The following is a 25561-nucleotide window of genomic DNA, read 5'->3' on the forward strand; positions in this document are numbered from 1 at the left end:
AAATTACTGACTACTACTGGAAAATTGTAATCTAATTACATTACTAATTATTTAATTTATTTAATTACTTTACTTTGAAGTTACTTTTAAAACATATAAAATATACCTATAAAAATACAAAATAAACTGCAGCTCTTTCAGTAATTTAATATTCACTGAAAAACATTACAATGGGTTTATCAGCTTGACATATTCAAAAGACTTAGTTAGTTCGCCCAAAACTTAAAATCATCTCATCATCATCCTGTTCCAAACATGTTTGTCTTTTCTTTTTTAACACACAAAAAAATAAAAAATAAAAAATAAATATATATATGTGTTAAAAAAGAAAAGACAAACATGTTTGGAACAGGATGATGATGAGATGATTTTAAGTTTTGGGCGAACTAACTAAGTCTTTTGTATATGTCAAGCTGATATATGTATATATATATATGTATATATAAATAAATAAATAAATATATATATATATGTATATATATATATGTATATATATATATATATATATATATATATATATATATATACACACACACACACACACACATATACGTATATATATATATATATATATATATATATATATATATATATATATATATATATATATATATATATATATACATTTATTTATTTATATATACATATATATATATACATATATCAGCTTGACATATACAAAAGACTTAGTTAGTTCACCCAAAACTTAAAATCATCTCATCATCCACCTGTTCCAAACATGTTTGTCTTTTCTTTTTTTTAACACAAAAAAAAAATACTACTATTACTACTATTACAACTTATTAAAAATCAGCTGAAATAACACAATTCATAAGATATCTTTGGGACAACCTAATCGTTTTATGTTCAATCCACTTACAGTAAATTTGTTTGGACAACATGAAGGAATTGAGCGGAACCCTGTATTTTTTTACAGTGTATTTGTGTCAAATGTCATTGTTTTGTCTCTCTAAACCAGGGGTCGGCAACCCAAAATGTTGAAAGAGCCATATTGGACCAAAAAAAAACAAAAAACAAATATGTTTGGAGCCACAAAAAATGTAAAGCCTTATATAAGCCTTATAATGAAGGAAACACATGCTGTATGTATCTACAGTAGCTATATTAGCCTATATAAAAATGACTAAGTTGGCTACAAATAAATAATGAGCCTTCATGATTAAATAGTCACTGAAATCAGGTGGTTGATGTTTATTTCGTTGTCATTTAAACACTTCAGCACAGCCTCTGGTCTTTCAGTGATATTAATTTGATCATTTCTTCTTGCGGCCCATCAGAGTTCACATACCTGCATAAAAGCGCATTGAATATCGGTCACATCACAGGCAATTGAGTATGCTGGCACTGAATTAATGTCCTTGGTTTGCTGATCGGTGATGTTACTGCAATTTTAATAGCCCTTTCCTTCACTGTCTTAGCGGAGAGAGGTATATCTTTAATTTTTGGTATTATCTTGGTTTGGTTTTTGAAGTCTGCAAATAGGTGTTGTAATATGTTGAATGACTCCTTCATGTAGTCACCATCTGTGAACGGTTTTCCATGCTTTATTATCTCCCGGTTTGTTTACAACAGCCACCTGCCCGGCATCCCGCCCTGCTGATAGAAACGTGTGTCGCAGGCTATGACGCAAATCTTCGTTGACAGAAATGTTGAAATTAAATATTAATTCTAAACACTTTTACTGCATTTGAAAACGTTAAAAATGTTTGTCCTCCTATAGAAATCATATTAAAATAAAAACATATACTAACCTTCCCCATCTTTTTGAACATTTTTGAAAAAACTTCAGGGAGCCACAAGGGCAGCGCTAAAGAGCCGCATGCGGTTCTAGAGCCGCGGGTTGCTGACCCCTGCTCTAAACTGTTCACGTATATTGCTTTCAATTGACCCAAATATTCTTCATTCCCTTCCCAGTGAACTATAACATAAATGAAGACCGCCTTGTCTTGTCAGGCCTGAATAATTGCATGACATCATCAGGGCTCGTCCATAATTCTCTTATCACTGCAAACACTCAGATGTCACTTGAGCTATTAGTCAATGTCATTTTTGTTAGTTTAGTTTCCACCTTGAGCTTCTACCAAGGTTGTAGATGTTGCTATTCTGCTCAATGTGATATCGAATGTGTCTTTTTTTCTCTGTTTCTCAGTCATGTTTTCCCTTTAATTGATTTCTGTCACTTTGTAATCAATCACTGATAGACAACTGAATTATCATGATCCAATCAGGCCTCAAACTGAAGCTTTGTGTTTGTTTTTGAGAGTAATGTGATCTGGGTAAAGATCAGACACTATCACAGATTCAAAGTGGCTGCATGATTTAATCAGACTGAATCATTTCTTGGAGGATAAAATCTTTCTGTAAAGTCTTCTTAGTGGCTTTTCTTTAAATAAGATTAAAAACTGAGCCCTAAAAATGGCTTTGATTTCATCACTTAAAAGAAAAATTATCATCTTAATTAACTAACCGATTTGATTTGAACTGAAGATATTAATTAACATTGCTAAATCAACCTAAATTCATTGCTTTAAATCAGGGGTGCCCAAACTTTTTCGTATGAAGGGCCAAAAACCAAATATCATTAAGAGCTGTGGGCTGAAAGTTTTAAAATAAATCGAAAACATTACTTTAAATCGTATTAACTAATGCCGTATAATTTTAAACGATAACCTTTAAGAAAAAAAAAAAACTTTTAGAACATTTATAATCAATGCTGAATACACTAGTCAAGCAAAATCTGCCGATGCCTTCATTAGCTCACTGATTTCTCTGCATTGTCCTCTATCCGACAGTACATACATTTACTTAAATTTAATTTTAATTAACATTTAATTAAAACATTTCATATTTCAGTTAGTTTTTTTGTAGCTTAGCAATAAAACAAACAAACAAACAAACAAAGAAACAAACAAAGGGGTTATATTAAATTAGAAATTACAGTCTCTAAAGGGATGCACAAACTCAGTCCTGGAGGGCTGGTGTCCAGCATAGTTTAGCTCCAACTTCCTTCAACTTCCTTGAAGTTTCTAGTGTACCTAGAAAGAGCTTGATTAGCTGGTTTAGGTGTGTTTACTTGGGGTTAGAAGTAAAATATGCAGGACACTGGCCCCCCAGGACCGAATCCGAATCATCCCTGCTCTAAATTATACCCCTTCTCTTGATTCTCCCTTTCTTCTCAGATGGGATGGTGGGCCAAATGAAAGGTTACCATAGGCCCTAGTTTGGGCATCTCGGCTTTAAAGGAATAAATTATTTGTTATTTAAGACAGTTGAAAATTAATTTGGCTAAAACTAATTTAATTACATTTTTAATCAACATACAGTATACAGTAAATCAGGACGAAATAGCTTTTTAAATTAAACAACTGCCTCTTTTTAATAATGAATTATACATAACAATAATTAAGTTTTTAATAATATTTATAATAATAATAAAATATAATAGTTCTCTTTTTATTAAACCAATATTTGTAACAATTAAATAATTATATTATTATCATTATAATTTGTATTATTATATATCATTAAAACAACTTATGTAACTTAAGCCAATACAATTACCAAAGTGTTTTATAGCAGACTACAAGAAGTGTTTGTTAGTCGGCATCTGTGTTTTTTGGTTCAGTTGAAATTGTATTCTTTATTGTAGACCGTATTTATTTACAGCAATGTTGGATTAGAGAAAGAATTATATAAGTTTAAAACAGCATTACAGATCCTTCTCAGAAAGTGCATGTCTAGAGTAACAGATCTTTTTATATATGACTGCTAAAAATAGTTCTATTTTGGGCCCTGTTTATATATATATATATATATATATATATATATATATATATATATATATATATATATATATATATATATATATATATATATATATATATATATATATATATATATAAACAGGGCCCAAAAACAGAGCCCTGTAGAACTCTTTTTAGCATATATATATATAGCATATGATGTCTATGTGTACATGTTTATTGAAGTGTATTTGTGTATTAAGATGCATGTATTTGAAAATCATATCAAATATATTAAGAAGATATTAACTTGTTTCTGATCATTTAGAAAATTATGATTGAAATTCATTGATTTTTGCTCAAAACAAAAAATATTATCAGTTAATATGGTAAGAATAGACAATTTTTACTTAATTTTTTAATAAATTGGCAGATTTTTCTTTCTTTAAAACTTAACTTCACTTGATCTTGATTTGATTTTCATAAAACAAGACGATAGCATTAAATCATTTTGTTGATTCTCTTGTTAATATGTTGTGATTTATGATTATTTACATATTTGTAAATGTAAATATGTGGAAAAATGCCTTTTGTTGTTGATGCTCCTCAAAACAACTGGTTTTCTTTTGCAGAATAAAGATCTAAACATTCTTAAGAAAAGATCAATTTAGTTCAGAAGCAAAGCAACTAGGCCTGGCACGATAAGGAATTTTTATCATGCGATATATTGTCACAGAAATGATTGTTATTTTGAAATAATTTTATGCCACTATTATATAATTATTGGGTTTCACTTTATTTTGATGGTCCGTTTGTTAAACTTAAGTTACATTGCATATACATGCCAACTAATAGATTATAAGTAGACTGTCAGTTTGGGGTTGGGGTTAGTGTAAGATGACATGTAGTTGAACAGTTTCTTATAGTCAGTTAAATGTCTGTTGAAGCTGCAGTATCAGCAGATATTAAGCAGACAGTCTACTAATACGCAAATGAGAATTGGCATGTAGCTACAACGCAACTTTTAGTCAACAAAATATGCGATAGGGACCATCAAAATAAAGTGTTACCAATTATTGTACAACAGCATAATAATGCAAATAGCCATGAACACTTTAAAATACTTATCATTCTTAAGGTTATTTAAATTCTTTAGTTTGATATTTAGATGTTAAAGAGGTAAATGTACTATTATATACTATCAAATGTTACATTGGGTAAATGTACAATTATAATTGTATTATAAAATATAATAATATTCTCTTAAATTAAACACTAATAAGACCAAAGAAATGATTGTTGATTTTAGTAGACATCCATCACAAGCGGTGCAAGTAATTATACATGAGACTGAAATTGAGATTGTTTCATCATATAGGTACTTGGGTGTATATTTGAACAGCTAGCTCGATTAGTCAGAAAATACAATTCAGGGATATAAGAAGGGTCAGAGCCGCATTCATTTATTAAGACGACCGAGGTCATTTGGTGTGTGCCAGACACTGTTAAAAACTTTTACATTTACATTTAGTCATTTAGCAGACGCTTTTATCCGAAGCGACTTACAAATGAGGACAAGGAAGCAATTTACACAACTATAAGAGCAACAATGAATAAGTGCTGTAGGCAAGTTTCAGGTCTGTAAAGTCTAAGAAGGAAAGTATTAGTAGTATTAGTTTTTTTTTTTTTTTTTGGGTACAGTTAGTGTGATATCCAGAGAGGCAATTGCAGATTAGGAAGTGTAGTGGAGACTAAATAGTTGAGTTTTTAGTCGTTTCTTGAAAATAGCGAGTGACTCTGCTGTTCTGATGCAGTTAGGGAGTTCATTCCACCAACTGGGCAGATTGAGCGTGAGCGTGAGCGAAAGTGATTTCTTCCCTCTTTGGGATGGAACCACGAGGCGACGTTCATTCACTGAACGCAAGTTTCTGGAGGGCACATAGATCTGCAGAAGTGAGAGCAGATAAGGAGGAGCAATGCCAGAAGTCACTTTGTAGGCAAACATCAGAGCTTTGAATTTGATGCGAGCAGCAACTGGCAGCCAGTGCAAACGGACTAGCAGCGGAGTGACATGTGCTCGTTAAGGTTCATTAAAGACCACTCGTGCTGCTGCGTTCTGGAGCAGTTGAAGAGGCTTGATAGAGTTAGCTGGAAGCCCAGCTAGTAGAGAGTTGCAGTAATCCAGTTTGGAGAGAACAAGAGCTTGAACAAGGAGTTGAGCGGCATGTTCAGATAAGAAGGATCGTGTCTTTCTGATGTTATAGAGTGCGAATCTGCACGATCGAGCAGTTCTAGAAATGTGGTCAGAGAAGTTTAGTTGGTCATTGGTCATCCTTTTTATGATTCTGTGGTGTCTTCTGTGATTCTGTATGCTGTAACCTGCTGGGGAGGGGGACTGTTGGAGAAGGATGAAAAACAAATTAAATAAACTTATTAAAAGGGCAGGTTCTGTTGTGAGGTGTGCACTACCTACCATAGAAGAGATTGCACATGATCGAATGCTGGACAAATTTGTCAGTATAATGAACCACGATAGTCATCCCCTTTTTGAAACAGTCCAAGTGTGTGCAAGCTCTTTTAGTACAAGATTAATTCAACCCCGGTGTTACAGAGAAAGATACAGGAAGTCTTTTTTACCAAAAGTGATCAGATTGCATAACCAAAGTCATACCAGAGGAATTGTGCTGAACTGAATTAGATATTAGATATGGACAAGTGTTTACTCGTTGTTTTTGGAACTAAAGTGTGCAGAATGAAATGTAATTCTTTATTGTTTTTATATGTATATGTAACTTATTTATCTATTTTTAGTTTGGGGAGCTCTGCTGTGACATGTGAATTTCCCTTTGGGGATTAATAAAGTCAAAGTCAAGTCAAGTCATAAACTTTGAGGTAGAACGTAAATGTCATTGTAAAATGGCTTTAAGGTTATTTGTGAGTTTGTACAGTAAATATATATTGCAATGGGAAAAGTTAATGAGGTCATCTCCAAGTATTGCACGATAAGTTGATATATTGATTATGGGGAATATGCTGAAGCGTGTTTATAGGACTTTTAATTTGCCAGTAACCTGGGTTAAGCGCTTCCGGCGAATTGAATGTCAATGCAAAATCCAGTGTGTTTAAAGTCTGTTTTCTTTAAAAATCAGCGATCTCCACTGGCTGAGTGATATCCGATTTAAAGTGGGTCTCAGATTGTACAAGAAGCACTGCATTAAATTACATTTCCCCCGCCATATCTTTATTATATGACCATTTATTTTACCCCAGTATATTCAATGGAGCTTCTGCGTTAGCCTGCCGATTCTGACGGGCGCGTGCGAGTAAACAGCTTTTTATCTCGTTTTACGCTTGAGCAACTAAATAAATGCTAAAGTTTATTTAACTAAATGTATTTTAATGACATTACAACATCGATTCTGTATAAGGAACCGTATAAAATGAGAAAAAGTTCACAATAACAGGTCACCTGAAGTGTATCAGCATGGGAACAGCACTAGCTCGGCATATACCCTATTGTGACAGTCCTAAAAGCAATATCATGAAGTGTATTGTCTAAAGAAAATAAAACAATTAAATGAGTTTAGGCTTAAACCAAGAATCATTTATAAGTAAATATATACTCTTCAATAATGTCAAATATAAGTTTAAAAGTAAAAATATTATATTCAATAATGTCAATTTGTTTTAAGAAAACAAGCCTTATCACATTAAATTATTGTAAGGCAAGGCAAGGCAGGTTTATTTATATAGCACATTTCATACACAGTGGCAATTCAAAGTGCTTCACATAAACAAGAATAAAAAAAACAAGTAAAATAAAAATAAAAACAAATAATAAAAATGATAAAAAAACATAAAAACAGGTAAGATGTGATATAAAAGAATGAAGAAGAAGAGAAAAACATGATAGTGCGATCTGTCAGACGCAGCACAGTGCTCATTCAGTAAAGGCACAGCTAAACAGATGTGTTTTCAGTCTTGATTTGAATGTGCCTAATGTTGGAGCACATCTGATCATTTCTGGAAGCTGATTCCAGCAGCGAGGGGCATAGTGGCTGAAAGCTGATTCACCCTGCTTTGACTGAACTCTTGGAACTTCTAGTTTATATGATCCTAAAGATCTAATAGATCTGTTGGGTTTGTATTCAGTGAGCATATCTGTAATGTATTGAGGACCTAGGCCATTTAGTGATTTATAGACCAGTAATAATACTTTAAAATCTATTCTGAATGTAACTGGCAGCCAGTGTAAAGACCTGAGGACAGGTGTGATGTGCTCTGTTTTCCTGCTTCTGGTCAGAATTCTGGCCGCAGCTTTCTGGATAAGCTGCAACTGTCTGACTCTTTTTGGGAAGGCCAGTGAGGAGTCCATTACAGTTATCCACCCTACTGGTGATTAAAGCATGAACAAGTTTCTCTAAGTCCTCACTGGAGGCAAAGCATCTGATTCTTGCAATGTTTTTGAGATGATAGTGCTGATTTACTGACTGCTTTTACATGACTATTGAAACTCATATCTGACTCCAGAGTCACACCAAGATTCTTGACCTTATTTTTTGTTGTTTGACCTTTAGTGCCAAGGTGCGCATTTACCTTGAGAACCTAGTCTCTGTTCCCGAACGCAATGACTTCAGTTTTCTTTTCGTAAATATTTTTAATTTAAGAGTGTTTAGATATTAATACTAGGGAACCGGATAACAATCTTTTTGTGGGTGACTTCTCCTTTTATTTTAAATGCATCCATATGCAGTGTGATTGTTATGTTCTCATCATTTTTGTGTTTCACTTTGTCTGCAGTGCATGGTGAATTTGGTTTGTTAGCTTCAGTCGTGCTCAGCCAAATCTCTCAGCATGTCGGGTGCCTACGATGAGTCCGCCATGTCCGACGAGACCACAGACAGCTTCTGGGAGGTCAGAATTATACATTGTTCATTAATTTTCCTTCGGGTTAGTCCCTTCATAAATCAGGGGCCGCCACAGTGGAATGAACCACCAACTTATTCAGCAAATGTTTTACACAGCGGATGGATTTCCAGCTACAAGCCAGTACTGGGAAACACACATACACTCTCGCATTCACACACATAAACTACGGACAATTTCGTTTATTCAATTTACCCATAGTGCATGTGTTTGGACTGTGGGGGAAACCGGAGCATCAGGAGGAAACCCACGCCAACGGGGAGAACATGCAAACTCCACACAGAAATGCCAACTGGCCAGTTCAGGGTGTCATGGTTGGTGTTAGGGGTAAAGGAGCGAGGACTCAATTGCAGGGAAAAAATGTGTATTTATATATTATATAAGAAAAGAAAATAAACGGCAAAATAAACCACCACCGAGGGGGAATACATTAATAAAACAAATAAACAAACAAACTTCATTGGATAGGCTGGCAGAGATCAGTTCTGCAAACCACAAAAGGATGGGGGAATAAACAACGACGAACTGGCACAGGACAGCAGACATGAGGAGAATATAAGCAGAAATAATTAACACACAAACAAGTGAACATAATAAACTAATAATGGATTAACAATGAGGGTGGGGCTAGACAATAGACGGGAGAACACATGACACAAGAAAACACCACAAGCCATGTGCTCACATAAACGGGATAAGAACACGCAGCCAATGAGAGAACTCTCTAACCGCATGTTCACAAGACAACACTAAAGCACAATAGTGAATCACGCGGCCACAATGTAAACACAGAGCCACGTGCTTAGACAACACAAACAGACGCAAGACACGAGCACACGATAGATGAAAGCACCCTACCGTGCGCTCACACATATGCACACGCATGTTTCATCTCAGCGCCGACCGAAACCAAAACCAGAGACGCTGAGAATGAAAACAGCGCGATGCCGACAGAACAAAACACAAACACGAGTACAAGAGCACGTGTCCCAAGCATGCACATAGCTTGCGTGCCTGCATCAAGCGGGAGTGCGCATGGTCTGAGTGGCTCACGAATAGAGACACAATGACAGAAAACAAAACAACAAACAGGACAAGACAGAACTAGTGTCCGGACTCTGCCACCAAAACAAAACAGGACCAGAGTGTCACGTTAGCGTGATCAAAACAGGAACAAAAAGGTGCGGATCCAAGTGCAGGCTTATTTACTATCGTGCAGCAAACAGAAAAACAAGGTGCCCGGTGTTCAAAAATAACAAAGTAACAAATAAACAGCAAAAACAAGAAACTATGACAGGATCAGGAACAAGACTAAGGTAACAACCATCTCAATATGCAAGACTTACTAGATACTGATGACAAGATAGACAAACGACGCAGTAACAAACAGAGGTGGAATGGTTGAATATATAGTCCAGGTAATCAACGGAGATTGGAGCCAGCTGTGGTTGAAATCTTTGTAGATGACAGACCGGGTGTGTGTGCGAAAGAATGTATGGAAATGTAGTCTTTTTGGGCGCTGTAGTTCCACTCAGTGTCCATTGAACTACAGCGCCCTCAGGTGGTCACTGACAGTTGTGACACAGAGCGGCAGAACCCTAGCTGCGTCCCAAATCGCATACTTCTAAATTCTATAGCTGCGTCCCAAATCGCATACTTATGCACTATTCTACGCCATTTTGTAGTATAAATAGTGTAAGTAGTGCGTTCACACTGAAAACACTAAAAATAATAAGAGCACTTCAATTACCCGGATGATGCACTCATTCAGCCGCTAAAATGAAGTGTGTAATGATGGACACTTCACGCACTCAACGACCGCAGGTTTGCTTACGTAGCGGAAGGGGCGGAGCTATCGGACGCACATGTTGAATAACTTTATTTATTTTATATGGTGAAAGCAAAATTCTCCTACGAGAGTGATTATAGCGCCTCCCGATGGCGAATGCGGCAATACTCACGGCTGGTTTTATTTGATAGTTTGGTCATTTATTTCAATGATTTGGCGACCGTCAAACGTCATCAGGGAAACGGTTTGAATTTCCGCTTAGTAAAAAACATTAGTGTGCCATTTGGGACAACACTACATACATATACTTTCCTGTTGAGTGTGTAAGTGCATAAGTACATAGTGCATGAGTGCATAGTGTAAAGTGTGCCATTTGGGACGCAGCTTATGCCATTTTGTAGTATAAATAGTGTTAGTGTGTTCACACTGAAAACTCTAAAAACAGTAAGTGCACTTTAATTATCTGGATTATGCACTAATTCAGCCGGTAAAATGAAGTGTGGAATGATGGAGACTTCACGCACTCAAACGACCGCAGCTTTGCTCACGTAGCGGAAGGGGGCGGGACAATCGGGCGCACATGTTGGATAGCTTTATTTATTTTGGATGGTGAAAGCAAAATTCTCCTACGAGAGTGATTATAGCACCTCCCCATGGTGAATGCGGTTATACTCATGGCAGGTGTTATTTGGTAGTTTGGTCATTTATTTCATTGATTTGGCAACCATCAAACGTCATCAGGGAAACGGGTTGAATGTCCGCTTAGTAAAAAACATTAGTGCTCCATTTGGGACGACACTACATACATATACTATGCTGTTGAGTGTGTAAGTGCATAAGTACATGAGTGCATAGTGTGCCATTTGAGACGCAGCTCCTGACACAGGGTTGGAACCAGCGACCTTCTTGCTGTGAAGCGACAGTGCTAACCACTGAGCCACCGCAACACCCAATCATATGTTAATAATAAGAAATATCCTACTAAATACTGTTCCTGAAGGTTGAAAAGGATGTGGGTTAAAAAGTCCACAAAGCATGATCAAAATACCGCTGAAAATATGAGTTTTGAGTTAATAAAGTTCATTTCAAGAGTTCACACTTAGCTTACGAAAGCTCGTTTGGCATGCTGTCCCAGGAGAGAGCCCTGAGCTCAAGGCATTCCTCGAGTCCAGGGCTCCCTCCCTTTGTGGGGCGAGGAGAGAGATGGAGCTCAGCGCGATCTCAAGACTCCCCCGCAGCTAAGGCCAAGGTGAACTTCCTGAGAGCGAGACAATTACCAGAAGCTCGAGTAGGGAGCCAGAGCTAATGGTATTCCTGCTGGTTGCTGGGCCCCCGAGCCACCTATTTTGGATAAAGGTGGAAGAAGGGGAAGGAGGGGTGATTTTTCAAGATGAAGATAGTTGTAAGTGGGAAAGGAGGAGATATATATATATGGGAACTAGGGATCCTTTATTGGAGGATCGTGATTAGCTAATATGAGCCAGCTGGTTTAATCATAAGCACGTACTCCTCTCGAAATTAATTTAATAAATTAAACTTCATGTTTATCCATTTAATCTGATGGAAATAGCTAACTTTTTTTACAGTGCACGTTACATAATTGTAATATTACATAATTTGCACAGAATAAATAGCATTTAATTTTATATTTGTGCTTGTGAGCCACATACTGTTGAAGTCAGAATTATTAGCCCCTCCTTTTAATTTTTTTGTCTTTTTTAAATATTTCCCAAATGATGTTTAAAAGAGCCATGAAATATTTACAGTATGTCTGATAATATTTTTTCTTCTGGAGAAAGTCTTATTTGTTTCATTTCGACTAGAATAAAAGCTGTTTTAAATTTTTTTAAATCAATTTTAAGGTCAAAATTATTAGCCCCTTTAAGCTCTATTTTTTTTTAATAGTCTATAACTTGCCTAATCACCCTAACAATAATTATGACCTCAACTGTATAATTTGATTAGATGCAAAACACACTGTTATGTGCTACTGTCATGTTTAATATTGACAAATTGACTTCATTTTGTGGAAGTATGTCATTCAGCCAAAGAGCCAACCATTCAATTGATCAGCATGGTGTTAACATAGCATTAGAAGCTAAACTGTGTCAGTGTGGCTGATTTATTGGCCACAAATGAAAGCACATGCCGTCTTAAGTAGGACTACATTTATTTGCACACAAAACAATACATCTTACTTATTTAATATTTGTGTTTGTGAACCACATATCATTTTATTAGATGCAAAACACACCGTTTTGTGCGACTGTAATGTTTAATATTGATAAATTGACTTGGAAGTATGTCATTCAGCCAAAGAGCTAACCATTTAATTGATCAGCATGGCATTAACATAGCATTAGAAGCAAAACTGAGTCCGTGTGGCTGATTTATGGGCCACAAATGAAAGCATATGCTGTCTGAAATAGGATTACATCCATTTTCTTCAGAAAAAGGAGATTTTTAATAGATAATGTGTTAGCCATTTAATATGTATCATGAGCTCTGTAATTATTAAGCCACAAGGAAATACAATGGATATAACATTAAGTTTAGCTGATTAAAAGTTAGGGGCAACATGGTGGAAAGAAGATCACTGGGTCAAGTCCTGGCTGGGTTAGTTGGCATTTTTGTGTGGAGTTTGCATGTTCTCTGGTTTCCCCCACAGTCCAAACACATGCGCTACAGGTGAATTGAATAAACTAAATTGGCCGTGCTGTGTGTGTGTGTGTGTGTGTGTGTGTGTGTGTGTGTGTGTTTGTGTGTTTGTGTGTGTGTGTGTGTGTGTGTGTGTGTGTGTGTGTGTGTGTGTGTGTGTGTGTGTGTGTGTGTGTGAATGAATGTGTATAGATGTTTCCCAGCACTGGGTTGCAGCTGAAAGGGCATCCACTGAGTAAAACACATGCTGGATGAGTTGGCGGTTCATTCCACTGTGGCAAACCCTGATGAATAAATGAACTAAGTCGAAGGAAAATTAATGAATGAGTTACAGAGCTGTTTTAAGGACAGTAGCTGTTTTCTATTACAAATGCTTCACTAGCGCTCTTTTCATGGTTTGATCTGAAAGTGTTTTCATGGTTCTGAAGGTTGGAAACTACAAGCGCACAGTGAAGCGCATTGAGGACGGTCATCGGCTCTGCAATGACATGATGAGCTGCATACAGGAGCGGGCAAAGATCGAGAAAGCTTATAGCCAGCAGCTCACCGACTGGTCCAAGAGATGGAGGCAGCTCGTGGAGAGAGGTGAGGAAGGATTTTGACTGTGTAATATACACTCACCGGCCACTTTATTACATACACTTTACTAGTACTGAGTTGGACCCCCTTTTGCCTTTAGAACTGCCTTAGTCCTTTATGGCATAGATTCAACACAGGAAATATTCCTCAGAGATTTTGTTCCCTATTGACATGATAGCATCACACAGTTGCTGCAGATTTGTCGGCTGCACATCCATGATGCGAATCTCGCATTTCACCACATCCCAAAGATGCTCTATTGAATTTAGATGTGGTGACTGTGGAGGCCATTTGAGCACAGTGAACTCATTGTCATGTTCAAGAAACCAGTCTGAGAGGATTTGCGCTTTATGACATGGTGTGTTATCCTGCTGGAAGTAGCCATCAAAAGATGAGAACACTGTGGTCATAAAGGGATGGACATGGTCAGCAACAATACTCAGGTAGGCTGTGGTGTTGACACGATGCTCAATTGGTACTAATGGGCCCAAAGTGTGCCAAGAAAATCTCCCCCACACCATTACACCACCACCACCAGCCTGAACCGTTGATACAAGGCAGGATGGATCCATTCTTTTATATTGCTGATGTCAAATTCAGACCCGTTACAGAGCAGTTGGACTGGTGTACCTAATAAAGTGGCAAGTGAGTGTAAGTCTAAAATTAAAAGTAAAAGTAAAAAATTACATCATAAAACATGTCGAACTGCAAATTGATGTCAATTAACTACTAAAAATTTGACGTGTTTTTTGATGCCAGTGCAAAATGTCAATTTGATGTTATTTTGACATCAAATTGACATTTAGCATTGGCATCAAAAAAATTTTATTATTAAAAATTGTCACTTGAGATGTTTGGAATATGCTCCTTTTAATTGTAATTTTAGTGCAATTATTTATTCACTGTAGCATTATTTGTATTTGTATACTTATTAGTTATTGTTGTCATTATTTTACTTTTTATTTATTTGTTTTTTATTGTTATCATTAGAAATCGGCAGTAGAGATGTTTTGAATATGCTCCTTTTGATTATAATTTTTAGTGCAATTATTTATTCACTGTTGCATTATTTGTATTCGTATACTTAAAACTTGTTGTTTTTTAATCATCATTTATTCGTTTTTTATTGTTATTATTAGATCAAAATCAAATCACTTTTATTGTCACATCATCAGCAGCGCGTGTGCTATGATGAGTGAGAAGCTTAGGTGCTGGCTCCAGACAGTACAAATTACAGACAGTGCAAATAAAATGACAGTGCAAAATACAGACAGCGCAAAATACAGTCAGTGCAAATACAACGACAGTCCAAAATACAACAGCATACTCCCAAATAACAGGACAATGTAAAATTGACAGTGATATGTACAATGAATAGGTGTCCACAGAGTTGTAGGCAGTATTGTTTCAAGTATGGATTGGTTAAAGTGCAGTGCATGCTACATATTGATGGTGTGCAGTGAGGGGTATGGAAGAGTCTGTGTGGGGTGTGTTAAGTGTTCATCAGCCTGATAGTCTGAGGGAAGAAACGTTCCTTCAGTCGGCTAGTGCGTGACCAGATGCTGCGGAGCCGTCTGCCTGAGGGTAGCAGAGAGAAAGGTCTATGGCTTGGGTGGCTCGAGAAATTGTCAGTAGAGATGTTTTGAACTGTATGTTTGAAAACCTGACTGTATTATGCATAAAAAAATGTGCATTCATGAGTTACGGGTAAGGAAATGTCTATAGCTCTTAGAATATGGAGCTATAGAATATAGAAATATAGTAAGAATAGGGAACTCCAGCAACACTTATAATTAGGGATGCATCGATATGGATTTTTTGACCGATACCAATAACCGATAATTCTTCAGACTTGGAGGCCGATAGCCGATATATATAAGTTGATAATTATAAATATTTTAAAATGTTATATTTTTATACAGCAAACTTCAGAAAAGATTGAACTCCTCTTTTGAACTGAATAGTCTATACTCAAAGCAAAAAAGGCAAAATTTCTAAATTGCAAGGTGATTATAGGCCTATATTCATGATTTCACATAAATCAGCATGCAAAAAATAAATGATTTCATTTCACAATGATAAGGAACGTGGTTACTTACTGAGTTATTAACGCACAGCAATAGCACATGAAGAAAGGACGAACTTTGAACGAATAAACAGTGTGAGGAGAGCTCCATTAAAGTGCACTGGACAAGTCTGAACATGTTCCGCCCACGCGTGCGCGGCAGGCAGGTCTGTACAATAACCTAATTTATCGGCTTAAAGATATCGGCCTAATTTAGACATCGGATCGATAACGGTAATCTTAAAAATAGCATTTATCGGCCGATAACGATAGAGCCGCCGATATAGTGCATCCCTACTTATAATATAAGGAGAACATTTTAATGAAATAAAATAAATGCCAAAGCATTTTGGTTTAAAAGCCTTCCTCAGGGCACAAGAACACATCATTTAATACAAGTGTTGCTGGAGAGCCCTATTTTTATTATGTTTACATTAATGAATTACGCAAATGGTGAATGTTTTCAGCATAAAACTCAGAAATATATTCAGAAAATATGAATTATGATCATTAAAGTTGATGTTAAACTGGACATTAGTTAGACATTTAGTTTTTCAACCTTAAATGTTTCAAATAAAAAATAAGGGTTTATATCATGCACCTAAAATATACAATTTTGGCATTGTTTTTTTTCTCTGAATGGTTTGCAGGGCCGCAATACGGTACACTGGAGAGAGCCTGGTTAGCTGTGATGACCGAAGCTGAAAAAGTGAGCGAATTGCACCAGGAGGTGAAGAATAATCTGCTGAATGAGGACTTGGAGAAGGTGAAGAACTGGCAGAAAGACGCCTACCACAAACAAATGATGGGCGGCTTCAAAGAAACCAAAGAAGCGGACGAGGGCTTTCGGAAAGCGCAGAAGCCTTGGGCCAAAAAACTCAAAGAGGTGAGACAGAACATCTCCTTTAAGTCCTAAAGTGACAGTGCAGTCTGTAAAATGGCGAGTCTGGAAACAGAGATGAGGATGTACATGCAGTTTGTTAGGAAAATAGGCAGGCAACAGTCAAACATGTACAAACTGGAGCATAGTGATGTGACGTTGTGCATAGCTCGATTTATTTTGCCATAATCAAATGATCAGTGACGTCTGAAGCTTCATTTTCACGTATACCCACATGACTGCACTGAATTTTGATTCAAAAGTTTAAACACTCTCGTGGGTTAGTAAAGTGTATAGGGAGAGATTAGGCATCGATTACATACATTTCTACGGTTTCAAAGCTCTGCACCAGTCCCGCGCACCAGTAATTCAACTAAAATACAATAGCAATTTATAGTTAAAAGCTTTTGAACTATACTAAAGGCCATTAGGGTATTATTTACTACTATTTTTTTTAAAAGGCCACTGCTTATTGTAGTATAGTGTGTAATGGAGGCCGGCTGGTGAGTGCAGTGCTAAAAGCCTCACTCCCATACCCTCCTCCTTAAAGCATTCGCCTGTCATGCAGGAATTGCTGGTTCAATCCCCGCTCGGGATGAGTAGCTTGGTGTATGAGTCTGAATAATTCTGAAAATCCAAGATATTCAAAAGTATTTACGTTATTTACGTTTCCATAAAGGTAAATACTTTTGAATATCTTGGATTTTACTACAGTCATCGGTGCAGTAATGTAACATATCTCATATGTAAAAAAAAAACTGCAGAAATCTTAATTAATTTTTATCCTAGTAATTTGTTTACATTACTAATGTTGTATTACTACATTTATGAGTTCGTCTGTTGTGAATGTTTGACATTTTTGCAACCCAGTGCTGTCCCACACTTTAACCAGCAGAGGTCCTCATCGAGCTCTGATTTGGAGCATGAGATTAATAGTCAAAGAGCAAAGTCAAAAGCAGGCGAATAGTAGGGACAGGCGGCAAAACAGCATAAACAGTAAAACAAAGCAAAGGACAAAACACGACAAGACAAGGAAAACACTTCGTTTTGCTCACTTACAGTTTACAAGACTCAGCAAATAGTGTGTGTGAATGGGGTATCTTTATTGTTCTAGTAATCAGTCTCAGTAATCAGCTTCCAGCTGTGTGTAATCAGGGGGGATCGGGAACTGGTGTGTGAGTGCAAACACTTCTGGGAGTTGTATTTCATATAGTTACGGATGTGTAGTACTCCAATAATCTGCACAGGCTATATCTCTGGTAGTCGTGTCACAGTCTAAATGAAAAAGTCTGTCATTTACTCTTTCTTCAAACCTGTTTGAGTTATTTCTTCTGTCGAACTAAAAAAGGAGGTCTAATAATTCTGACTTCAACTGTATACCAAATCACTTCTGAGATCTCCAAACGAGACGTCTTATCTTTAACCTTTATGCTGTCTTCAGATCTTCATTTGAGCTACAAACAAGCCTTAATGAATGTTACTTATGTGTGTATATGTTTCCTGTGTTAATCTTATTTTTAATTTTCAGTTGGAAACAGCAAAGAAAACCTACCATATGGCCTGTAAGGAAGAAAAAATTGCATCTGCAAGGGAGGCCAACAGCAAAGGAGAAGCGTCTGTCACAACAGATCAGCAGAAGAAACTGCAGGAGAAGGTGGACAAGTGCAAAAACGACGTCCAGAAGGTCAGCCAAGACACAAAATGCTGTTTTAAATTGACACTGCTTGTTTTTTCATGCATTTTTGCAGTCTAATGTAAAGAAAAACAGTCAAAATACACATTTAAGTGTTTCTTTTGTCACACCTTATCAGTTTGGATATGTAGATTTCAATTACAGTGCGTTTAATTACAAATGAGTCCTAAATCATCACTTCAGCAGCTATTACATACACAAACTTTTTAAAATATGTATTCTGAACGTTTTTACCGACATGTTCATACTGTACATAAACATAATATACAATGATTTTTTATACCAAAACCTGGATGGGAGAACACATGGGAAAACTAGGTTGCTGTTGGCTGTGGTGTTCGCTAGGCCAGCAGGAGGCACTGCAGTCTGTGTGGGTCCTAATGCCCCAGTATAGTGAAGGGGACGCTGTACTGTCAGTGAGCGCCGTCATTTGGATAAGACGTTAAACCGAGGTCATTAAAAATCCCATAAACGAATGGCCATACATGATAAATGCATTATATAAAATAAATTATTATTTATACTATATTAAATAAATTAAAAGTAAATTTTTTGACAAATACTTCAAAAATATAAAACAAGAAGCCTGACTTTATCCAGTGTTCAGATTTGTGTTCTAGAAATGTATGCAAATTAGCACATATTTATTAAAAGAATGCTTCATTTGCATATTTAAAAATAATGTTTAAGAAAACTTGTAATACAATGTTATAATTCTTTTTTTACATTTGAACTTTTTTTATTAATTTGTAAAAAGAGCAAAACAAATAGACAGAGGGAGAAAAAAACATACAGAGTGAATAGCATTGGAGCATATAAAATAATACAAACAGAGAGTTAAATACATACACTTATAAATTAATAAATAAATAAATAAGTTATAGTAATGATAATAATAATTAAAGGATTGATTTAATTATGTTCTCCACTATCTCGTCCTCTCCCTGCACCTCGGTTATGAAAGAGATAAATTTATATTTGTTACAAATGCCTACGTCCAACCACACATGCACAAAAGTAAAACAAATATCATAAATCATATTTAAAACTATTATTATTCATAATAAGTGGTAATACAAATAGTGTTCTTTTGTAAAGTAAGTAATAATAATGAGTATATTATAATAATAATAAATACGTAAATCTCTTTGCATAAACAAATCAAACGCTGTTTACACACTTCCTATTACAATAATGTCAACTAAACCCTTTCTTAAACAAATTTATAGCCAATATCTCTGTATAAAAAAGTTGGCCTACTGAAAATTCAGCATATTTGCAGCCCTCTTTCTTTCCATGGTGTATTTAATGCAAAATTAATGTTGGCCTTTTTGTGAAACTACTCATCTCAAATAGTCGAGCTCAACAGAAGCAACAGACGGCAATAATGGAAATGTCCTGGAGCAGTTTGATCCGCTATTCATTACACCAGCAGCTCCATCATCTCCCCAGAGCTTACTTTTATATCACGGCTCTGCCTTTGAACACTTAATGGGGAACAACAGAGGGACGTTCAATAAATGGCCCTGAAAAGCACCGTACTGCCAATTCATTAGCCTTTAACCTCAGCCAGCATCCATTATCCACACTTAACCCAGAGTCCCAGAGGAGTCAGCGGACTGCAGAAGACATGCTGGATGTTTGACTGATGCCTGGAGAAAATCAAATCTTAAATATCCCCATTTAGTGATGTTATATAATTAAGAAATTACACACATATAGAAGTGAGACAAATGTTTTCTCCCAAAATTGATAGTTTTTGTGAGGGATTAAGATTTTTTGGGATTAATTTGCATTACAGTTAATCAAACTTTACAAATATATACTATTAAATGCTGTGGTTTTGGATGAGCATAATAAAAATACAAATAGTTGGATGGATGGATAAATCAGATAGATAGAGCATAGATGGAGCGACAGACAGACAGACAGACAGACAGACAGACAGACAGACAGACAGACAGACAGACAGACAGACAGACAGACAGACAGACAGACAGACAGACAGACAGACAGACAGACAGACAGACAGACAGACAGACAGACAGACAGACAGACAGACAGACAGACAGACAGACAGACAGATAGATAGATAGATAGATAGATAGATAGATAGATAGATAGATAGATAGATGGATGGATGGATACATGGATGGATAAATGGATGGATAAATGGATGGATGGATGGATAAATCAGATAGATAGATAGATAGATAGATAGATAGATAGATAGATAGATAGATAGATAGATAGATAGATAGATGGATAGATGGATGGATGGATAGATAGATAGATAGATAGATAGATAGATAGATAGATAGATAGATAGATAGATAGATAGATAGATAGATAGATAGATAGATAGATAGATAGATAGATAACAATATTTTGTATTTACTGTAATACGTACTATTTATTATTATTGTTTTAATTATAATATCTTTATTTTTGGTTATTTTTGATATTGTTTTATTTTATAAATTTATTAACCAGTCAGCCAAATAGTCAATGAATTATGTAATTATTTAATATTTGGTATCTTTAATTTGCGCTTAAATAATGAACATCTTGGAAATTCAGTTTCATACCAATAGCATCAGAATGCAAGTAAAAACTTTGTATTTCATCAATAATAAATGCACCTATTTTTATCCTAAATGAATCATGCAATGTTTATTTTATTGTTTATTTATTTTCCAATTAGTATTTCATATTTAACATTATATATTGATGTCTATGAGGCAATTTTTATAAATAAATAAAAATGTTTACATTTATTTAAGATCCTAATACGTTTTGTCTTAATCAGATAATTATATACAGTTTTAGCATTATTATTGTATTATGATAATAACAATATATTGTATGTACTGTAATACACACATTTTTACTATTTATTATCATTGTTTTAATTATAATAGCTGTATTATTTGATTATTTCTGTTATTTTATTAATTAATCAACCAGTCAGCTAAATAATTAATCACTCAGCACAATAATTTATTCAAATATTTGGTGTCTTTAATTTGCACTAAAACAGTGAACATCTTGGGAAATTTATGCTAATAAAATGTAAGTAAAAACTATTTAGTTTTTACTAAATTCACTTTTTGTTTTGTTTAAAATGGATCATACAATATTTATGTCATTATTTATTTTTTATTTTTCTTACGGTTCACTTATAATGTCATGCTTTAGTGAACATTTTAACATTTTTCATGGTCAGGGTTCAACAGGCTTCTCTTTTAAACTGTATGAAAATTTCTCTTTATCCATCAATCAAAGAAGGATTCTCTTCATTGTTCTGACTGCTACGAAATAAAAAAAAACGATTCAGAAACTATAGCTGGATCATTCTACTCCAGTTGATCTTTCTTGGAAAATCTACCTACTGAACATTATTTGTTTGGAATATACCACAGCCAAAATAAATGGCGCCAGCAGTTTTGGTTAAATGTAATGTATTCTTTCAAGCTTTGTTTCTTCCGAGCTTATATTAGTTCTGTTGAATGTTTGTGCTCAATTGATTTATTTAAGTTAAAGGTTTGATACTAATTAGATCTTGACGTGGCAACGAGGTCTTAAAATATTCTGAGAAGGTCTTTAAAAAGTCTTAAAAAGGTATTAAAATTACGATTAGGATTCCCGCATATACCCTGATATATTTTACTGTTGGGTGGATATTGGGCTTTGTTGCATATAAAACCGTATGCAAATTAACTTGGCTGTGATTGGCTTGCCCCTACACATTTGCATAAACTGTGCGTCTAACATGACACGCAACAAGTCAGAGGATTAAAATGCTGTTTGCTTCGTGTTTCAGGCCAAAGAGAAATACGAGAAGAGCCTGGACGAGCTGAACAAATGCACACCGCAGTACATGGAGAACATGGAGGTGGTGTTCGATCAGTGCCAGCAGTTTGAGGAGAAGAGGCTGAACTTCCTCCGTGAGGTGCTTCTGGATACCAAACGCCATCTCAACCTCACCGAGAGCCAAAGGTCAGCTGCAAATCAGTCATCTGATCTATTACTTTTCATGTCTTTCATGTCTTTTTCATGTCTTTCGAGGTCATTTAATGGACTGTTGACAAATTAAACATTACGCTGATATACACTAGAGTTCAGTTGTGTGAAGTTGTTTAGATTGTATTTATTATTAACAAATCTTGAACAAAAACATGTATCATGGTTTCTATATAAATATTTAAATAAAATGAAAATTCCCAGTCACCATTCACTTACATTATAAACCGGCCACTTTATTAGGTACACCTGTCCAACTGCTCGTTAATGCAAATTTCTAATCAGCCAATCACATGGCAGCAACTCAATGCATTTAGGTATGTAGACATGGTCAGGACGATCTGCTGCAGTTCAAACCGAGCATCAGAATGGGGAAGAAAGCTGATTTAAGTGACTTTGAACATGGCATGGTTGTTGGTGCCAGAAGGGCTGGTCTGAGTATTTCAGAAACTGCTGATCCACTGGGATTTTCATGCACAGCCATCTATAGGGTTTACAGAGAATGAGCTGAAAGAGAGAAAATATCCAGTGAGCGGCAGTTCTGTGGGCACAAATGCCTTGCTGATGTCAGAGGAGAATGGCCACACTGGTTCCAGCTGATAGAAAAGCAACAGTAACTCAAATAACCACTCGTTACAACCGAGGTCTGCAGAAGACGAATGTCCATCCCTTTATGACCACAGTGTACTCATCTTCTGATGGCTACTACCAGCAGAATAACGCGCCATGTCACAAACTGCGAATCATCTCAGACTGGTTTCTTTAACATGACAACGAGTTCACTGTACTCAATTGGCCTCCACCGTCACCAGAACTCAATCCAATAGAGCACCTTTGGAATGGGGTGAAACGGGAGATTCATATCATGGATGTGCAGCCTACAAGTATGCAGCAACTCTGTGATGCCATCATGACAATATGGATCAAAATCTCTTGAGGAATATTTCCAGTACCTTGTTGAATCTAATAAAGTGGCCATTAAGTGTATAAATCACCAAGGATTCTGCTAAAAATAATTTTTAATACTCCTCTGATGAAAAAAGTCACCTATTTTATAAACTATTTTATAATTTGTATTCAAAAGGTCAAATAAGAATGTTATGATTTAGTCCATTTATTTGCAGAAAGTGAGAGAAGTAAAAAAACAACAAAAAAAAACAACAACAATACTCCATGTTTTTTAGACCTTAAATCTTGGGAAGTGGAGCTATTTATCAGATTGGTCTCTTTATATTTTAAAGATCTGTATGTATACTGGACTATATGTGCATTTCTATTTGGGATGAGTTTGGGTTTGAACATATTTAGATTTGATTGAAGCAAGTCAGTAATTTTTTTTTTTTTGTGAAAAAAAAGTGTAAGAAAAGCTACTATACCACGCAGTCCCATAATAATCTCTATACCTGAACCTGTACAGCTATGCCACAGTGTACCGGGAGCTGGAGCGCACCATCGTCTCGGCCAGTGCTCAGGAAGACCTCAAGTGGTTCAGTAGCGTCCACGGGCCCGGCATGCACATGAACTGGCCACAGTTTGAGGTAAAACATGAAGGATTGAATGAATAATTAAATGAATGCATGATCGAATGAATGGATAATTGAATGAATAACTGAATGAATAAGTGAATAAATGACTAATTGAATAATTAAATGAATAATTAAATGAATAAGTGAATGAATGAATGAATATTTGAATGAAGGATTGAATGAATGAATAAATTAATAATTGAATAAATGGTTGAATGAATAATTGAATGATTGAGTAATTGATTAAATGAATGAATGAATGAATGGATGGATAATTGAATGAATAAATGGATGAATAGTTGAATGATTTGATTAATGCATGAATAATTGAATAAATGAATGAATGAATGAATGATTTAATGAATAAATAATTGAATGAATGCATGAATAATTGAATGAATAAATAAATAAATTAATAAACGAATGAATGAATGATCAAACCAATAATTGAATGAATAAATGAATGAGAAATTTGGACTAAAAACGAGACAAAAACTCCAAGTAAAGCATTTTTGAATAACTTTTTTAAATGATTGAATGAATGAACGGATTATTGAATGAATTAATAATTAAAGGAATGATTGAATGAATGATTGATTGAATGAATGAATGAATGAATGAATGAATGAATGAATGAATGAATGAATGAATGAATGAATGAATGAATGAATGAATGAATGAATGAATGAATGAGATATTTGGACTAGAAACCAAACAAAAGCTCTAAGTAAGTAAAGCATTTGTGAGCAACCTTTTTTTGGAACAACACATAGCAGTTGCTGAACTCTTCTGTCTCTAAATCAGGAGTTCAACCCAGACCTGAGCCACGCCATCAGTAAGAAGGAGAAGGTGAAGAGGAACCATGATGGAGTCACACTGACTCAGGTCACACACGGTGCGGAGCACGGCACACCGCAGACTGGAGACCGGGGCAGGTGCTGACACTTTATCTTTATTTCTGTAGCACTTTTTACAATCTAGATTGTGTCAAAGTAGCTTAATTTAGATGAAGAAAAGAGAGTAAAAGCCATGATATTTCAAATTGTTTAACGGAAACTGCTCACTTCAATTTAGATGTGTAACTTATCTCTGAATTAAATAATTAATCAATCAGTTGAATGTATTAATGAATGAATAATTGAATGAATGAATGAATGATTGTATGAATGAATGAATAATTGAATAATCAAATGAATAAATGATTGTATGAATAATTGAATGAATGAATGAATGAATAATTGAATAATCAAATGAACGAATGATTGTATGAATAATTGAATGAATAAATGAACTAATGAACAATTGAATGAATGAATAATTGAATTAATTAATTATTAATAAAATAAATAAATAATCAAATGATTGAGTGAATAATTTAATGAATGAGTGAATGAATGAATAAATGAATAATTGAATAATTGAACGAATGAATAACTGAATGAATGAATAATTGAATGAATGGATAATTCAATAAATAAAAGAATAATTGAATGAATGAATAATTAAATGAATGAGTGAATAAATGAATAATTGAACGAATGAATAATTGAATTAATTAAAAATTGAATGAATAAATGAATTATTGTATGATTGAATGAATGAATGAATAATTGAATAAAAAGAATGAATGATTGAGTTAATGATTTATTGAATGAATT

At 35.1% G+C, this 25561-nt stretch overlaps 1 protein-coding gene across 3 annotated transcripts in view; it reads left to right on the top strand.

Moving 5' to 3' along the window:
• The window catches only part of pacsin1b (protein kinase C and casein kinase substrate in neurons 1b), a 91409-nt gene that overhangs the window by 59956 nt on the left and 5892 nt on the right, over positions 1–25561 (top strand). For all 3 annotated transcript variants that reach the window (XM_068221784.1, NM_001033728.1, XM_009302728.4), the window contains 7 exons: positions 8565–8678; positions 13566–13722; positions 16432–16667; positions 18190–18345; positions 22178–22353; positions 23795–23915; positions 24708–24838. In XM_068221784.1, coding sequence (XP_068077885.1) covers positions 8619–8678; positions 13566–13722; positions 16432–16667; positions 18190–18345; positions 22178–22353; positions 23795–23915; positions 24708–24838 — 1037 coding nt within the window. In that variant the 5' untranslated portion in view covers positions 8565–8618. The remainder of the gene's footprint in view (positions 1–8564; positions 8679–13565; positions 13723–16431; positions 16668–18189; positions 18346–22177; positions 22354–23794; positions 23916–24707; positions 24839–25561) is intronic.

Source organism: Danio rerio, chromosome 6 (genome assembly GCF_049306965.1).
Source record: "Danio rerio strain Tuebingen ecotype United States chromosome 6, GRCz12tu, whole genome shotgun sequence".
In the NCBI taxonomy this organism is placed as follows: domain Eukaryota; kingdom Metazoa; phylum Chordata; class Actinopteri; order Cypriniformes; family Danionidae; genus Danio; species Danio rerio.